This window comes from Oenanthe melanoleuca, chromosome 7 (assembly GCF_029582105.1).
Source record: "Oenanthe melanoleuca isolate GR-GAL-2019-014 chromosome 7, OMel1.0, whole genome shotgun sequence".
In the NCBI taxonomy this organism is placed as follows: Eukaryota; Metazoa; Chordata; class Aves; order Passeriformes; family Muscicapidae; genus Oenanthe; species Oenanthe melanoleuca.
Window position 1 is genome coordinate 18,536,664 of NC_079341.1, and position 18,731 is coordinate 18,555,394.

Consider the following 18,731-nt stretch of genomic DNA (forward strand, 5'->3'; position numbering starts at 1 on the left):
CACGGCTGCCGCCCCTCACGGCCCCGGCGCCGCCCGGGCCGCCCCTCCATGGCGGCCGCGCCCCTCACGGCGGCCCCGCCTCGCGCTCATTACCGCAGCAACGGCCCGGCGGGCCCGCGGCGGGCTCAGCCAATCAGCGGCGCGCTTGCTGCGGGGCGGGCAGGAGCGGCCGTTGGTGGCGGGAAGCGGCGCGGCTCGGACGCGGTGGGTGCGGGCCCGGGTTCAGCGCAGCGCGGCGGCGGCGGGACCCCGGCGGCGGCCGCGGGGCTGCCGGGACGCGGGGCCTCCCCTGGCGCGGTAGCCGAGCGCTGGGAGAGTTGCGAGGGAAACGCGGCTCCCGCTGAGCCAATAGGAACAACAAAAACAACTTGCGCGAAGAGGTTTGAACGACAGCGCGGGGCGGTAAGACCAGCCCTGAGCGCTTGTCCTGAGTTACCCCTACTGCCTCCCGTGTCCTGACGCTGCGTCTGATCTCTTACAGGTTTGGTACAGCACTATGGGCAATGCACAGGAGGAAGATGAAGTAACACTCCTTGAAAGAGATATGAAGGAGTTTTGGATCCAGCTTAAAATCAGTCATGGCACTGAACAGAGCAATCAGACTTCAGCGCTGAGAGAGTTGTACAAGGAGACTGTAGAGGCTCTTTCAGGTAAAAAGGCACTATGCTCCTATTAACTCTGCTTTTTGCAAGTTGTCATCAAACTGCTCCTGATAACTGAAGTAACTTTCCCTTACAGAGAAATGGTCCAAAAAGCTGAAAGAAGAGGACCTGACCAAAGACAAAATTCGGGAGTATAAAAATGGTACAGTTATTTATTGTGTCCAACCTTTATAAAATTAATACAGCTGAATAGTATAACTAGTATAATAGTTTAGCATCACATTTTAAAAGGTAAATAACAACATCAGAACGAAGACAGAATTAAACCCAAACCTAATCAGTTGGTTACAATGTAAATTTACAGTGTAAGTTTCAAGTCAGAAGCAATTTGTTGAAAAACTCATTGATGATGCAAAAATATAAAAGTTTTCTGCATAGAGTGTAAGTATTTAAAACAACAGAGTATCAGAATTTTCTAATTGGAGTAGGAAAAGTAAATTAAATGGCTTAGTAAAGCTAAGTATTGTGATGTTATTTATGCCTTTTCCATATTAGTAAGAGAACACTGTTATTAGCCTAGGCCTAACTTGTCTGAATTTTGTAAGCTTCTGAATATCAGGTAAAAGTTATTGCAGCTGTCATATCAGTCCGTGTTTCCATTTTTGGCTTTCTTCGTTATCTCTGGTAGCCACCATCTTCATGCTTTGAAGATGTATATAGTGCTGGCACCACAAACAAATTTCATCTGATTAAAGTATCAGAACAGCTCCACACTTTGTAGCTTCTCTTAGTAGTAGCTTTCACCTTAAGCTTTCATTTGATGGTCTTGGTATAGTTAAGCTGACTTCTCTCTGCAGCTAAGGTAGCATTCATTCCACTGTTTTATTAATATAAATATTTTTAAGCTACTTAAGTTCTAAATAGCAGAGACCTACTTAATCAACTGTGTATGTTCATATTTTCTTGCCTCCTTTCAGAGATTCTCCAGCAGAGCAAATATGTAGCAGAAAAGGAAGAGCAGTTGACAGAAATAAAATCAAAGCTAAATCAAGAAGAAGAGCAGCAGCAGAACTTGACTGATATCATCCAAGGGCTTAAAGAAGAGTTGAGGAAGAAAATGGAAAGTAAGTAAGAAAGGGATAATAAGTAAATTTTCTTAATTGAAAAGGGTTGTTTTCATCACTTGCTCTTTATCGCTTTTCTGCTGTTCTAAATGTTTTTTTATGTGCTTGTTTTGCCTTTGATACTTACGATGGATTTTAAAATTCTAGTAAAGTCTTCTAAAAATAAAGCTGCCAAGGAGAAAGTGGAACAAGTGAGCAAGATTACAGCGTTGTTTAAAGAGCATCTTGGATTGGAGATGCGTAGAATACACGGTAGGTTTCTGTAGTTCTGATATAATGGGATTCATGTTGGATTGTGCAGTGAAGAGCACATAGCTTACACACCTGGTCAGTTGGCTTAGTCCAGCTACTACAAGTGTCCCCTAAATGGCAAAATATATTAAAATGCATTTGCCTTGCAAAGAGACCAGGGTTGCTTAATTTGTCAATTCTAAGAATATTAATTGAAACTAACTTTGTATTGTGATTTTTAGTCATCATTGTGACTCTGCAGCAGAGGTTAATGGTGTTAATTAATTCCATTTGTGTTTACTTTAGACGAGCAATTACAGTTTATATTCAGACACATTGACCACAAAGATCCTGACAAGCCATACATATGTACACTTTACATAAATGAACAAGGGGACTATGAAGGTATGTGAATTTTGAATACTTAAATAAGAGGAGTGAATCTGATACCTGTGTTTGGAAAAAGGAGTGGAGTAAACTGCAGTTTAGTTGTAATATTTTATCTTCCAATTTCTGAATTAAAATCTTGCAATGGTAATACTGTTTCTTTAATTATGTTTATCTTGTTAACTTATATGGAAATACAACTGCTTATCTTTACTGCCCTCCATTTGTGGAGATGCTGTTTACTTTGTATCAAGCAAAGCAGGAGAAGGAGGATATACAGAATAAGGATGTTTCATTTTGTAGTTTGTTTCTGCTATAGTAGATGTGTATGCTGACAGGCATATTTCAACTTTTTCCAGAAGCCTAGAGGGCATAAAAAGGGTGACGTAGGTGAAATAATAAAACTTGAAACCCAGCATTCCTCTTCTGTAAGGGCACAGCCTTTTGGATCTCAGAGTGGGCTTGGCTATATGGATCTTATTTCAATTATGGAATTTGAGTGCTGGATAGCTTGTAGAAAGATGCTGCCGGGGCTCTGCCATACCTCTAGGTATGAACTGAACAGGTTTCTGGCTTTACTAATTCAGATTTATACTGTTGAAGTTAAAAGTCTGTCACATGCTGGGCTACATCAGTTTGCAATTTGCTTCCCTGCAAAGCAACAAAATGGTTTAGGAATGCATTTCAGTTTTTGAGCAGGCTATGGATTAGTGGGATTTGCTCTAACAACTCAGGTAGGAGCACAGCACTGAGTGGGAGGTCAGTAAATCAAAAAACCCATTATGTTTTTTGAGGCTTTCTCTTTGTTGAAAGGAAATGAGACTACTCAAAAATAATGCAGGTGGAAGCTAAACATAAAAAGATAACAAACTACATTAGGATTTCATAGGTGTGGAAAAACACTGATAGTGATTTTTTTTTTTTTTTTTTTTTAATAGTAGTCTAATCTTTTGCAAATTTGTGTCATTTTAGTGACTTCCTGTACTCCTCCTCTGGACTGTATTGCAGAGTTGCAACTCAAACTGAGAGAAACTAACAATTTTTCTGCATTTGTTGCCAACATCAGAAAAGCTTTCACTGCTTTATCATATAAACAGTCTGCATGAAACCACTTTGTACTTCTCTTTTTGGCAGTAGAGCACTCTTATTTCCTTCCTGTGGGTGAAATGGTGTATTTACCCATGTCTGACTCTTAATTTCTAAATAAAGATAATGAAAGCAGTATTTTAGTCCACTGTTATCTAGATAGTTATTTGAAGAATGATCCAAAATGTATCACCAACTGCTGCCTTAACTGAATGTCTCTGGATATGTAAATTTTGATCCATTACATGCAATAATGAAGTAATGATTTGTGGTTTTGATTATCCTCCTGGGATAGCAAATAAAGCACCTTCTATATTTTGTGTATCTTTTCCAAAAGCATGGATGTGTCTTTCAGGTTTCTGTGTGGTTGAAATAGGCCTGAAACCTATTAAAAAAAGGTGTGCTGAAGCTTAGAACTTACTTCAGTTACTTGCGTCATAGGTCATTGTCTTGATTTTTACCCTAACTTGTACTCTGCAGTGTTAGACTTTCTATTCATGCTTCTAAAAGGTTGGTTTTTTTCTGATCTGTTAAACTTTGTCATTGGAAATCTTTTGACAAGGCAAAGCCTGAAGTATAATACATTAAAGTATGAAGTAGAGTGGTGACAGATAAATCATGTGTTCATCAAGAAGACTAATACTACCACAGGGCTCAGCTTTAAAATATTTTTTTTCTATCTTGTAAAGTGTTTTCGTTTTTGCAGAATATTTAAAAGGACTGTTTTAACAAGAAAGAAAATGCTTCATCTGATAAAATATGTTTCAAACGAGGTCTTGACTAAGTTCAAGAAGATCTAGAAATTCTAGTGAATCAAAAACTATGGTAAGACCTAGTCATTTAGGCATGTTTAAATCTGGTGAGCAGATCTTATCTGATCTGATCAGTTATTCTTAGTGCAGTTGGGAATGTTTCCCACTCAGATGTGAACTGTATTTTAAATTACTTAGTTTGTCTAAACTTAAGTATATAGCTTGATGGATGCACCACAGACTGCACCTCTCATCTTCTAGGAGTGCAACTTAAAAAAAAAGTAAAAGAGATAATCTTCCATTTCTTCTTCCCTATAGGGAATAATATGCTGTTTTCTAAGTAGTGTATCATTTTCCTTGGTGTGCCCTATTGATTGTTTTTTCTTATGTTACAGCCAGATATACACAAAGAGCAGTAAGAAGGGTAAAGGTACCAACTGATTACACTGAAATTTTGGAATAGAACAGCAGCAGAGAATTACTAAGCACTATTATAATAACATCTCAGATAAAACAAATCCACAGTTTCTGCTTTGTCCTTTAACCCTCTGTCCTCTGTAGGAATTCTGTAACTGGCACTGGGATGAAGAGGCAAGGGATGGGAACCTGGTTTCAAGGGCCTCAATTGTTCATTAGTGGATTTGCTTCCTTTTCAGTCAGATTACAGGAATATTTAAGTTGCAGGTATTTCTTTCAACTAATTGCTTGTACCACTAAAAGAATGCTGTAGGCATTTTTATGGATGTCAGTAGAATAGATAGGAGTTTGAAAAAATGTATTGAGCCAGCTCTGCACTTCCTACTTGTGTCATCTCTCTGAGGCATTATGGGTGCTGTTAGTGTCTCTTCCTTGTACAGAAGCCCTTCCCTTCTGGCTTTTCACCAATGGCGTTGCCCTCATATCCAGAATGACTACTGATTTCAAAGCATACCTTTGCTCTACTTCTCCTGTCTGTGCCAAGCACCTCTGAGCTGCTCTGAAAGTAAGCTTCAGCATGCTCAGCCAACTAGTTTACAGCTGTTGTATGAAAGCAAAAAGACAGGCAGAACAAACCCACCTCATTTCCATGATTTCAAATGGTGCTGTTTAATCACTTAGGGTATATGTGTTGCTCAGACACCCTCTGTAACACATGTGACTTGATCATCACATTCACATGAGAAAGAAACTGAAATGCCTCGAGTGATGCCATTGGTGCCATTGTCTTTTCTTGTTAATCTCAGGCATGAGTAGTTGGTGACAAAATGAATTTGTCACTATTACTATGCACAGAACTTAAAATATGTGACAACTACGTTATTGAAATATACATTCTTAGAAGTTATTTGCTAGAGAATGTGATGTACCTGGTTGTAAATGTCCTGTGCATATGCCTAAAGCAAGAAGTTTGAAATATTTATTGTGTGTAATATAAACCTTTACAACTCCTTTTGGAGCTAGAATAATGTACCTTCTTGTATTTGCCAGAGCAAATCAGACAGAGATCTTATTTCCACTAAAACAGTGCCAGGTATTTCAAAAGTGGGTTAAAGCTAGGAAAGTGTATACAATAGATTTGCTTCTTTACTTATTCTAAAATACAAGTAAAACTGGCCTGTGAGTTTCATGAAACAGCCTCATTCAGTGGAAGATCTATATTGACATTTTAAAACCTTTGTTTTAAATGTGCATGTAGTGCCTATAGAACACCACACACCTAAATAATTTGGAATTTTCTATTTGTTATGAAGCTGCACAATGTAGTGATACCTAATAGTAAAGACAACTAAGATAACACAATAGACTGACCCAACAGATGAAGTTATTGGGAACCTGGTGTGCTGCATAGTACACAGATACAGACTGAAATGTCCCAAAGAGCAGATGGGAAAACTCTTAAGCTCAAAAGCAATATGCAGCCTAGGGGCTGTGACACACAATCAGCTAATGCTGGTGCTCCATTTATTAGCAGGATCTTAATGCAGGCATAGATTTTAATGAAGGTCAGTAAAGGTTTTTTTCATAAATCAGTTTGCTTAATGCTGAACATTGCTTTCCCTTTCAAAGTGCAACTTAGCTACCAATGGTCAAGTCTGAAATGCATGGGCCATGAATTAATGCTGACCATCCAGCAAACTGCTGATGTACTGGTGCTCAGCAACTTATCAAATTTATCTCATGTTGTAAAAATCTGTTGGGAAAGTGTTGAATTTATGTGATACTGGAAATATACTACGAATTTAAAGACTGCTGGGAAGACAAAGTAATATTAAGTGCTAATGGCACGTGTATTAAATGTATTTAATCACTATTGTTTGGATGCTAGCTGGAGGTCAGATTTGTAGATCAATCAAATTACTGTGAGAGTCTTTCTGGTTAACAGAACACTTTTTTTTACACACCTATTCAAACAAGAATGGAGGTGGTTACTCTTGGATGTTGTTAGGTGTATTTTGAAAAGCAAACAAGTATTAGCTACACTTGTGAAACAAAAAGACATGGAAGTTATGCTGTGCTTGTGTCATACTGTCTTTTATAATGTGTCAAACTGAATTTATTCAGTACCTTGAAATTGTCTAAATTAGTTTTGTCATTATAATACTGTAACATTGCTGTGAACTCACTTGTGATTTATAACTTTTTAAAAGCCCTGTGGAACTTGACATAACAAACATATGCACACATAAATCAGTCCCACAGGCAGAGTAAGAGTATGTTTTTTAATGTGAATAAGCTATACTAAATGATTGTGGTATTAGTCTTAACCTTTCTGAAAGCAATAGTTGCAATTCAGTTATATGAGACATTACTGCTAAAACAGGATTGTATGCCTGAAGAGTTGGGAGGAATGGCTCTGACTGCCAGACAGTGACACTCCATTCTTTTTATCCGTATTATCCCTAATCACTCTGACAGCTCTACACACAAAGAACCCTTTAGAGTCTTGAGCTTATAAATAAGTTGTTGCAGCAGAAGCAGAGGCAATGAAGCCTGATTTCCTACAGATCTGTGGGTTTGCCCTTAAACAGTGCCATTCTCTTCATTGCAATATCTCAGCTCTTCTTTACAGTCTAAGGATCAGAGCCACAGAACCATTCCTGAGTTATGCCAGTTTGGCTCCTGCTTTGCTGCTGCTAAAGGTGCAGGGCACCAGTTGCACCCTGCCTACCCTTCGTCCAGTGGATTGATCTGTGGTTCTCTTACCTGCCTGCTGACTAAGTACATTATAAGGATAGGGATAACTGCAACACAGTATCTCCCTTTCAAATTTGGACTAATTGAGCTACACATTCAAAAGTTTTTGGGGATACTGACAGAAGCTAAAAATAGTGTTTAGTCATGCAAGTGTGTGGTGGTTTTTCATATTATGTTTTATACATATATATAGTTATGCACTGAAATGATTCATTGAAATAAGATACAATTAGCATCAGTGTGATTTTCTTCCTGTTCAGTCACAGCATGTTTAACAATGCTAATTGCTATTGACTCACCTGTTTTGTGACTGATGGATAACTCTCTACATGGAAATACACTCTTTGACTGACTTGGCTCAATGGCTACTGGATCATGGGCTCAATTCTTCATTATCCATTATCTTCTACACCACAGCTTCAGCTGGAGTAACTGGCTGGGCAGAGAAACAGGTCTGTTGGAACACCAGTGATGTATCATTATTTTGATTCAGAAGCATGCTACACTTCATATTGATGGCAACTGCAATTCCCATAAAGGAATCCAGGCTTTAAATAGAAGACTGCATACATTAACCTTTTGGCTAACCAAGGAATAGCTCGAAGTGATAGGTGACCTTGTGGGTGGTTTACTTGCTAAGTTACAGCACAATAGATTAATGTAAATGCTTACCTCATAGGTTAAAAACAGGCAAACAATGAATACTTACCTTCCCATGCAAAGCTAATGAGAGAAATTTGCTTGTCTAAACTCCATGTATGACACAATCTCACAATGGAAAGGCAATGAAGTAATTGTATTTTTTTTAGTATTATATCAGCATGACTTACTGGCCTGTATTTTCCTACACTTACTGCAAGGGTAGATAAGCCATCAGATAAACTCATGTTTCTAAAGGAAAGAGGAAAATCCTCTTCTGGCATGCAATTCTCAATGCTGTCAACTGCAACTCTGCAGCAATTACCTGTCATTTTAGGCTACAGCCTTCTCTAAGGTTAGTCCACAATTCTGAAAGACTGCTTGGGACTGTAGTACACTAGGGATCACCTTTACTAAATGTTGATGCTTCAATGGCATCCCATTGAATCAAAATATAAAATTCACAGTTGATGTGAATGCAGTTTATACAAGATAGTTTACTGTTCCCAACTGCTCCTGCTGTTTGCCTTTACTGTTAGCAACCCACTCTTCTCCCAAATAATGCAGTTAGCAATCTATAATAGTTACCTGTCAAATTTTATAGAGGAGTTCTTCTGTGCTAAACATTAGCTCTCTTTGGGCTGGGTGCTTGGACAAGTTGCAAGAGTAGTGCAGACCAAGGAAAACATTGTCTGTTTCTCATAGAAAAAATAAGAAAACAAAAACTACATTTCTAATACTTATGTTTATTATGAAAGTGTCTCCAAATTAAAATAGCCCACAATACTGGTTTGTTCCAGAGATTTTATGAGGAATAATTGTTCTCTGTATTAGAAAAAACCCCAAACCCAGTCAAATAAAAGACAAAATAACTCCCAAAGTTCCACACAATAGCTAAACATTGAAAGGACTTCTAGCTAGTGCATCACTGTATCCAGAACAGTGGAGTTCCTACACATCACCACATTTCTGAAAGAGTTGCCCAAGCACAGGATTGTCATGAAAACACAGGTGAAAATGTGTCAACTGCCTCACTCTGACTTGCAGCAGTCAACATGCACAGTATGGTATGAGAGCTTGTGTAAAGTTAAACCCCAGAACAGAAAAAAGTTGAAGCTCAGCAGAAGCCAGAAAATGTGTTTTGTTGCACCCATTTAAACTCATGTAAGACAGTATTTCTTGCCTTTTGTCTGTCATGTGTGATCACTGACATGACTCCCAAATGAATACCACTTTCATGGTATTTCCTCAGTTTTTTAATTGAAAGAAATTTCAAAGATTGAGAATTCTGTAGAGACACACTCAAACACTGTGTTTTCATTGCAACTACAATCAGAAATCTTTAAAGGCAATACATGTACACCACCTTTCCAAACCTCCACTAGAGCTTTTTAAAAGAAAAGAGAAAAAATAATAATATTGTCTTACTGAAGTTCCCATTAGGTCTCTGTTCCAAATCAAAACCAGTCAAAACAAGTAATACAAACTGGTTTTGCTTCATGATTTAAAGGCAACTGTAGTTTGCAGAACATTGAAGTTAGGCCTAAGAGAGTCTACATTACAGGAAGGGTAAAAAGTATTTAATACTCCTCTCCCACAAATGTCACAGGAAGTAGACAATAGGAGACATACAAAAATGAGTTGTAGCAAAGAGATTAAAAAAATACCAAAGCATCAGCTGTATAAAACCAATGGTAGCCCATATTCCTCTGAGATGCAGAAGGCTGTGGTAATGAGAAAATGAATGACATGGGCATTAGGCTTCCTACTAGAGCACTCTGTAAAACACAGAGTGTCTCAATCAACCAGCATTGATCATCAGTGACATGTGCTGCAGGGTCATGGCTTTCACCCTCATGTCCTGTTCAGAACCAGAAAGTGATTTTCACCTGAATCAGGTACAGATTTAAGACAAGAATCACTTAACTTTAAGCAAAGCTTTAGTGCATGTACTTGGGTCTCAGAAAAAGCATTTGGCATTGGCAATCACACGGTCACAGAATGGTCACAGGCTGAGTCAGGAGATAAGAAGCTGTGACACCTGTACCAATTCTGCTGGAATCATTAAATAACAGATAGAAAAAACTACAAAAGGGCAACAAGGAAACAGCATGGGGCACTTTGGTATTTTAAAACTAGCACTACTTAACATTGATCAAAACCCAAAACACTCCAATGTCCACCCTTGTTTTTTGATCAGGTATTTTTACCATTTTCTGCTCTGTTTTTCTTTATGAAAAACAACCAAACAAAACCAACAACCTACCATGTATTCTTCTTTTGATACAAAATATGCCAATATAGGAAACGGTACACAAAGAGAAACCTGAATCTTATTTTACCATAATCTGGGCTGTCTAGGAGAGAAGACAAATTTTTACTATTTACTAATAAACTCTAATTTCCTCATTTTTCTACTTTGACATCTCAACCACTGTGTCATGTACTGTACTATAAACAAGGAGCATAGAACTCAAAGACAGAGGTTATAGAGTACAAACTCTCATTTCTAGAATTACTAAATGACAATTCTACAAAAAGTGTGAATATACAGAACCTTTTAAGGTCTCACATTTACCATGAACCATGCGAATAATTTCAGTGAATATTCTAAATATGTGTAATTAACCTCTAAATACTTGATGACCTCCAAATGCACCTTGCAAAGCTCTTCATCAGAAAAACAAACAAGTTCAAATGAAAGAGGAAACAATTGCATGGCATTTTCTCTGCAGAGTGGAAGATGAAGCCAAAGTTTTTGCACCCATTAGTTAAAATGATGAATTAAAGCACACTGCCATGTCTGATCATTAAATCACTTGGTCCTTCCTGCTAGAGACAGAAAAAAAGTATGAATTGATAATTTTTATGATAAACCTGAAAGATCATTGTTTAGCAAAGGTTGCTGAAGTTCTTAAGGCTTCCTCTTAGCCTATTTCCCCAAACATGTCATTTGAATCTCTTACCTAACTTACTTTCCAGACATATCTGTATGAAGTTTATCCTAGACTGCTAAGAACAGACTCCATAAAGCCAAGATTTTAAAGAAGAACTATGTCATTGGGTGCTAGCTGAACCAAGATAACTGCATACATGCTTTAGCATATCACAGATGCAACTTAAACTTTAAAGGAAGTTTAAATCCCAGATGCACCTTTTAACAGTAAGGGATCAAGGGACCTTGACAGGCTTGAGAGGAGGGTTGATGGAAACCTCATAAAGTTCAAGCAAGCCAAGTGCAAAGTCCTATTCCTGGGTTGTACCAGTCCCAGGCACTCCTACAGGTTGGATGTAGAAGTGATTTAGAGTAACCCTGTGGAGAAACTTGGGGGTGATGGTTGATGAAAAACTCAACATGAGCCATCAGTGTGCACTCGCAGCCCAGAAAGCCAAATGTATCCTGGCCTGCATCCACAGGAGAGTGGACAGCAGGGCAGGGGAGGGGATTCTGTGCCTCTGCTCTCAAGAGATTCCACCCAGAGTACTGCAGCCAGGTCTGGTGTCCCCAACATAAGAAGGACATGGAACTGTTGGAGCACATCCAGAAAAGGGCCATGAAGTTGATAAGAGGATTGGAACAAAGAGGAGTAAAGTTTAGGTTAGCTATTAGAAAGAAATTCTTTACTTCAGGAGTGGTAAGATACTGAACAACTTGTCCAGGGAAGCTGTGGATGCCCCAACCCTGGCAGTGTTCAAGGCCAGGTTAGATAAGATCTTGAGCAACCTGGTCTAGTGTGAAGTGTCCCTGCTCATGGCAGGGGGGTTGGGACTAGATGATCTTCAACGTCCCTTCCAACCCTTAACATTCTATGATTCTATGATACCCTAACAGCATATGTAACGATGGTAAATCATGTCAAGGGTTGTAGCCTTGACCCTACATCTGAATGAACATTACAGAGCATTGCTGAAGAGGACCAACAGGAACTAAAGGCCTCTGGCACAGAGATTGTTGTTGGGGATTTCTCTATGCCCTGGTATCATCACCATTGCAGCATGTGGTCTATGTTGTGCATGCTGACAGTTCAGAGCAACACTCTGTTCTCATGTAAGATAAAATACTTTGCCAGAATGACATTTTTTTAACCATTTTGCAGAAGGGAAATGGTTCAGTGGAGGTAGTAATCAATACCATGAAAGAGGTGTATTTAAACTGATATTGTCCATTACCATTTTAGCAGGTCAGATTTCACAAATTATAATCTTAATTTAATATATCCCAGGATGTTTTTATTTTAAAATCTTGGCATCATTTTTACAGTAATTACTACACAGCTGCAAACACCATGGATAAGATACTTTCTATTGAAATCAGCATATTTTGATATCCATAACCTGCCTTGCAGATAACTAAGAAATCAAATGCACAGGAGACAGATGAAAAAAATTAGAGGCAGAGAAACTTTCTGGGGAGAAGAAGATTTAAGTAAGGCTCCCTTGCTCCCTCAGATGTACTCATGGACATATAAACTATGCAGCTGCTGGATTACAGGGTAATCTGGCTTTTTCAAAAGATGTTCTGTGGGTAGTAGAACTGACAGATCTTTTCTGATTTACAATTTATGAGTTTTCTTGCCTTTATTATTTACTAAGTTGAGGTACTGTTTCCACTGATGCCATTCCAACCTTGCTTTTAGCACACTTCCTTCCTAATACACAGACCTCTTTTTTTCCTAACACACAGGAGTTTCTATAGATAATAGAAGTTTTAGAAGTTTTCAAGAGTGATCAGTAGAATAGGACAAATCTGTTTTCAAAAGAAAGAAGTGACAGCACAACTTTCTTCAATGAAGTCTGTATAAAATTGTCTTTAAACATGTTTTATGGTGTCAGAAACCATTTATATTTTACTATTTGCATAGGTGGAAGGAATCAGAAATTACCTCGTCTCAAGTTTCCAGCTGAACACAGCACTCCAATCCCTTTGTATATAGAAGACATGCTTAAGATTTTTTTTCCTGGTTTTTTCCTTCCTTTATTTTTGTAGCTTATATATATATGTATGTGTGAATGTATATGTGTATATATACATACACACACATATATATATGTGTATGTGTACATGTATGTAAGTCTTTGGTCTATAAGCACATTGGTTCTGTGTGCCCACACAATACTGTTGAACAATAGGTTGCATAGAGTCTGTTACCCAAGAGCCCTGCCTACTTTTGGCACTGCTGTTACAAATCACAGAAGAGTGTCCTGCAAGAGCTGTATGATCCTTAGCATCAAACTTTGATCTAGAGACTGGAAGAAGTACGCATATAATGCTCAAAAAGATGTTTACTTAGGGTGTTACTTTGTCTTCTTTGGGACACTATTTGTAAATCTTGGATGAAAAAGGAATGCAAAAATATTTTACAGACGCCCCCTAATTTTATTTGTAGAGGTGATGAAATACTGCTGAGCATTCAAAGATTACTGTAGATCACGTGAAGTGAATTTTGCTCAAGTTTTCACACATTTAAAATAAACTAATTCTAGTAATGTATGACCTTCTGCCTTCTTTCTTTTCACCCTGCCAAAGAAGTGGCAATAATTTTGAGAACAATACCTAGACTGACCTGTGTCCAAGGAAGAAATGAACTTTTCATCTGCTGTTTTTTCCATTATACCTCTGCTCTCAATCAGGTGAACATGCAAGAACAGTTTCAGGAGTTAAGTCTGGATTCAGAATGGTGCATTTGAAGAAACACCTTTTTACATGGAATCTTTGCAAAAAACTAAAATCTGTAGAGGTCAAAAATTGAAAGGCCAAAAAAAAGGTAAGAATGAATTTATCCTAAGTGCTGACAACAATGCTTCTGGGTATTTGCACAAAAAATCAAGTCTACTTCTAATGCAATTAACCACCAAATTGAATTTTGAATTACGCTAAAATAATATCCCACAATTGCCACATTTTTTTTTCCCAAATTATTTTGGAGGAACAGTAACTGTGATTTGATAAGCAATTTCAAAACCAGTATTTTAAAACACAAAGATAGCAAAAATATCTGAAGCAGATCTAAAATCTATAAAGCTATGTTCTATCTTACTGTAAGTAACAAACCAAGCAACTATTACTTATAGCAGATTCAGCAAAAGCAACAGGGATGGACAGAAGAGATCTGAGCATGATGCTCTCCATTACTGAGAATCCAAGACACGAAGTTTGAGAATGGATATTCCCTTTTGTCCAGAAGTTCCCAAAAGAATAAAAAATAAATAATATTTCGGACAGTACAAGTGAAAATACTGCTCCCATTGTGTCAGTTACATACACATACAGCATGCCTACTTATACAGAATGGTGTGCTGTCTTCATTCACAAACAAGAAATATGGCAGTGCGCTATCAGAATGCTTTGATACTCCTAATTTTTTCTGATGCTGAAATACATGAATAAACCGCATTCACAACTTATAATTTACTTCCAGTAGCAAACAGTTCATTCTGTTCGTGTCTCATGATTGAACTGCAGGATTAATGCTCCTCTGAGGAAGTGGCAGCAGTAAGATACCCGTTTGTCCCATTGGCACCACTGGTCCCGTTCGTGGTGACAGTGCTGTGCGGGACCTTTGAGCGAGGTACTGTTTCTTCCTCATCTGAGCTTGACTCAACATCACTTCGGGCATCCTTTGCTACCTGTAGAATATGGAAAAGAAGTAGGCAGGAGGTGACTGTAAGGAAACAACTCAGATTCTTGGTTCAAGAGAATCAGAGAATTCACACTTTTTTTCAATTTGAGCTTTGAAGGCAATCTCAGCTCTGGCACACTACTCTGCCTTTGCCTGCCTGCACTCACTTCAAACACAGATGTCTGCACATACATACACCACATACAAAGACAGGGTGAGAGCTCAGCACTGGTGCACTGAGGGTAGTATGGCAAAATGCTCAAGGCAAAGGGTTTTGCAATAACGGAAAACAACAGTTATTGCAACATAAACAATCCAAGCTCCCAAATTCAACCTAGGCTCAGTCCCTCTGCCCTCCTAATAACTACTTTATTTCCTGTCCTTCATTTGGAGTGCTGCTCTTTGACCTGGTAATACAAAATGTTCTACACAACTTCCTTATCTCCCAACTCACTGGAGACCACATGGCTCTAGGGAACAATGCTGTGTGCTTGCAGGAGGAGACACCAGTACTGCTTGAAATAAAACTTCAGTCTATAACTTCAGATAAGTGGTGAGAATGGCACTTGCAGAATGGCACTTAAAGAACAGGGCCACTGTGTGTAATTTTTTTGGTTACAGTAATCCTCCTCTCCTCTGGAAAGTCTTCATGAGAATTCCACTCTCATCTCAGAAAGAACCATTTGCCTTTGGGGCTCCCAGTGTTGTACTTGCAATATCACAGTACCTGAGTGACACTATTCTGCTTGGAACCAGCAAAATAAGAAAACACTTCCCATGCAGCTCACAATAAGTAAAGTTTTTAATGTCAATGTCTAGCAAGCCCAGAGTTCTGAAACCTGTGAAACTGGGCTTCAGCTGAGGTCAGAAATTTGGTTCCATAATTTACAGACCTTCAATTAATAGGCTACTTCAGTGTCTTTCATATAAAGGGACTTTTATATTGCACCTGGTGGGAGTACAGAAATACACTTAGAATTATATCCTTATCAGACAGAAGAGAATGGTCTCAGCATACAGTACTGAGCACCTGTGATCTATGTGAAGGCACACCAGATGACTGAACAATTCTGCATAAACTTAAATTCTCCCAATAGATTTACTGCCAATTTTTCTGCTAGAGTCCTGCCCCAAAGATAAAAATCAAAATAAGATTCTATGCTATAGCCAGTTCTGCTAAACATGGGATCTGCTCTCCTTATTTTTAAAATGCAGCAACAAAGCAGGGTCTTTTCACTTAAAACCTGATATGAATGCAGCATCTTGCAGTACTTAGTACGTATCTACAAGATATGTGTAAAGTGCTGTGAAAACAGTTCTTATTTCTATTGCAGAAATAGAAAGAATGGCATTGCAAGTGAGGAAGTAAGTTAAGATCTGAAGGAAGATTAATCCTCTGTATATATGTCATACATATCCATCTCTAACCTGGTCACTGTGTTTCTGCAAGTGTCTAACTCTGCTCTAACTCTGTACAATCTCAGTTTTCTCTTATGCAATTGTTACAACTACAGGTGAAGGATTTACAGTCTCAAGTGTGTGTCCTGAATGCTGACAGAGCAGATGCTTATCCTGCTGAGATATATATATATATATATATAAAATTATATGTATGCACACACACTCATCCATCCATCTGTCTATCTAATCTATCTATCTATCTATCTATCTATCTATCTATCTATCTATCTATCTATCTATCTATCTATCTATCTATCCCTGTATGTAAAAAAGGTGCAGCATAATAGCAGACAGATACTACAGATAGAAGTGGGTTTGAATGGTTTTAGGTGATGCATAGTCTAGAAGTAAAAACAGCCTTTAAAGACAGTCTTTACTTAAATATATAAATACATAAATAAATATATAAATACAAAGCAGAAACTACAAATTAAAAGAACTAAACCAACCCAAACTACAAATACCAGTGTTGTCGGAATAAATCTTTTGCATAGTAAATTTAAAGAAACTTACGTGCAAGGGGTTCCACTTCCCAGTCTTCCAGCACAGCACAAGGGAAAGGATAAACAAGCAGAGTAAGAGAGAGTAGGAAGCAGTCTTTGAAGTCACTTTGAAGGTATAATTCAGACAGGACAGGTGAGGCTAATAATTGCTTAAAGAAGAGGAGACTAAAGCATGGCTTCCAGGCAAAATACAGCTTGTGAATGCACTGCCTTTCACAGACTGAGTGGCAGATTTTGGGCTGTGCCAGTGCATGGCTGAGCTCTCCAGTACATTCATAGAAAGCAATTTTCTGGAGAACAATTCCGTTCACTTTTGGGGTAAGTCACACCAATGCACTCTGCTCTTTAAGGGCAAAGTGTCCTGACTTTACATGATCTGTAAGGATTAGTTCTACCATCTGCACATAAGCCCTGTGTCTGCACAGCAATTGTAATGGGGTTAGTGTTTCTGGGAGTAACATCTTCCTGTCAAGTGTACCACTGGCAGCAAGACAGTAAATTCTAGCCCAAACAGTCTTGCTCTGGGAATACTAGAAATAGCTCTTTGCAATACCTCATTAATACCAAAACCCAGAAGAGGCTGTGATCTGTAACTTTGCTACTAGCAAATGCAGCAGAATTTCATTTTGCTATCACTTCCAGCTGTGAAATTAACATTTTGCTAACAACTATTGTAAAGAAGTGCAGCCCCTAGAAAAGTTTACTTGTTGGGTTTCTTTCATCTGATTTCCCTAATGTAGTTTAGTTCAGTGTACCACGTTGTGAAGAAAGAAGTGCAGAAGCAAATATTAAGGCAATCACTATACAGAGAATTATTAATTTATCTGACAATCATTAGGAGGGGGAAAAAGTTTCGTAGAAAGGAAAGAGAGTTTATTTAAAACATGACATGTCTTCAGTAGCATGTTATGGATTAGGAAAAAAAACCTAAACCAAACAAAAAGTGACTTGTATTGATAATGAAAAACTTAAAATCATGAAACAGAACCATGCTGATTTACCTTGCCCTTTGAAATAGCTCTGTAGGCTGCCTTTATGATTAAGTAAGACCAAAAACAGTGCAGAATTTGAAGAACTATAAGCAGTACATTGAGGACCCATAAGGCAGGAAAATTTCCCAGAGCTTCATACAGTTCAAACAACGTCGTATTTAATATCCTAGGAAAAAAAATGAACAGAAAAGTAATAACACTTTATTTAAGCCAACAATCTCAAAGAAGTTATTTTTAAATCGAAACAAGTGCTTGATTAGATGGGATCCACAGGGACAGTTAGTTTTCAAACTAATAGTGACTTGGACTGAATAATGCAATTGTCTCCAGAGAGAAACAACATCAAAATGTTGCTTTCAATATTTAACTTGATTTGTAAGCATTGCGTACAGAAAACAAAGATCCTCAGTGTGCATTCCTTCTCTTCATCTACAGAGCTAGCAGGTGTTGGCTGACTCAAGTAACTCCTTCCCTGATTGGTAACAAAAATTACTGTCTTCCATGTTTTTGAAGTAAAATTATTTCATCTCAACTGCCTTCAGTAGGGGTTTGGTGCCCTCATTATTAGCCACTTTTTGCACAAAATGCATACCACTTATGTACAACCAAGGGAGAGGCTTAGCAGTTACAGATAGGACAGGGGGACAATGGGGCAGTGAGGGATGGGAGACCTTATTGCACTTATAAAAACTTATAAAAACACTGGGATAAAGTTTTTTAGTAGGGCATAAAGCAATGGCTAGTGGTATAAAGCTAAAGAGGGTAGATTCAGACTAGATCTAAAGAAGAGGATTTTTACAATGAGTGCTAAAACACTGGAAGAGATTGCTCAGAGAGGTTGTAGACTCCCCATCCCTGCAAACATTCAAGGTGAGGTTGGCTCTAAGCAACTGGGTCTAGATGAAGGTACCCCTTGCAACTCAAATAATTCTATGATTCTGAGAAAACCAGGCAGTTCTAGACATTTGAACCAATTTTTGAGAATCTGAGTTTCAGATGCAGGCAGTAAACTAATGTTATAGTGACTTCTGAAGCTTTGTGAATACATCACTAACTTTCTGCCCAAACACTCTGCCACAGCAGGTGATTTCAATCTATCTTAGCAAACAGCCTGAGAGCAGAGTGGAGGACAAGAAAAACAATAACATTTTTAAAAACAA

General features: G+C 38.2%; 2 protein-coding genes across 4 annotated transcripts in view; one reads left to right on the top strand and one right to left on the bottom strand.

Moving 5' to 3' along the window:
* Window positions 1–136: 136 nt before the first annotated feature.
* On the top strand, window positions 137–3,568 carry SPC25 (SPC25 component of NDC80 kinetochore complex). 2 transcript variants are annotated; one of them, XM_056496318.1, is made up of 7 exons: window positions 137–204; window positions 482–650; window positions 739–804; window positions 1,580–1,726; window positions 1,874–1,978; window positions 2,264–2,362; window positions 3,317–3,568. In XM_056496318.1, the coding sequence occupies exons 2-7, from the start codon at window positions 497–499 to the stop codon at window positions 3,448–3,450; spliced, it is 705 nt and encodes a 234-aa protein (XP_056352293.1). In that variant the 5' UTR covers window positions 137–204; window positions 482–496; the 3' UTR covers window positions 3,451–3,568. The 2 variants fall into 2 exon arrangements, with proteins under 2 accessions (XP_056352293.1, XP_056352292.1); XM_056496317.1 differs by lacking the exon at window positions 137–204 and adding an exon at window positions 211–402.
* Window positions 3,569–8,657: 5,089 nt separating this feature from the next.
* Window positions 8,658–18,731, bottom strand: part of CERS6 (ceramide synthase 6) — an 89,779-nt gene continuing 79,705 nt past the window's right edge. Inside the window, exons 9-11 of one of the 2 annotated variants that reach the window (XM_056496319.1) lie at window positions 17,581–17,737; window positions 16,590–16,613; window positions 8,658–14,622 (exon numbers count right to left, since the gene is read on the bottom strand). In XM_056496319.1, coding sequence (XP_056352294.1) covers window positions 14,461–14,622; window positions 16,590–16,613; window positions 17,581–17,737 — 343 coding nt within the window. In that variant the 3' untranslated portion in view covers window positions 8,658–14,460. The remainder of the gene's footprint in view (window positions 14,623–16,589; window positions 16,614–17,580; window positions 17,738–18,731) is intronic. The other variant, XM_056496320.1, reaches the window with a different exon arrangement.

Coding starts and splice junctions, on each gene's coding strand:
- SPC25 (XM_056496318.1), top strand. CDS start 497: ATGGGCAATGCACAGGAGGAAGATGAAGTAACACTCCTTGAAAGAGAT. Junction 805..1,579: donor AATTCGGGAGTATAAAAATG/GTACAGTTATTT, acceptor GCCTCCTTTCAG/AGATTCTCCAGCAGAGCAAA. Junction 1,727..1,873: donor GTTGAGGAAGAAAATGGAAA/GTAAGTAAGAAA, acceptor TTAAAATTCTAG/TAAAGTCTTCTAAAAATAAA.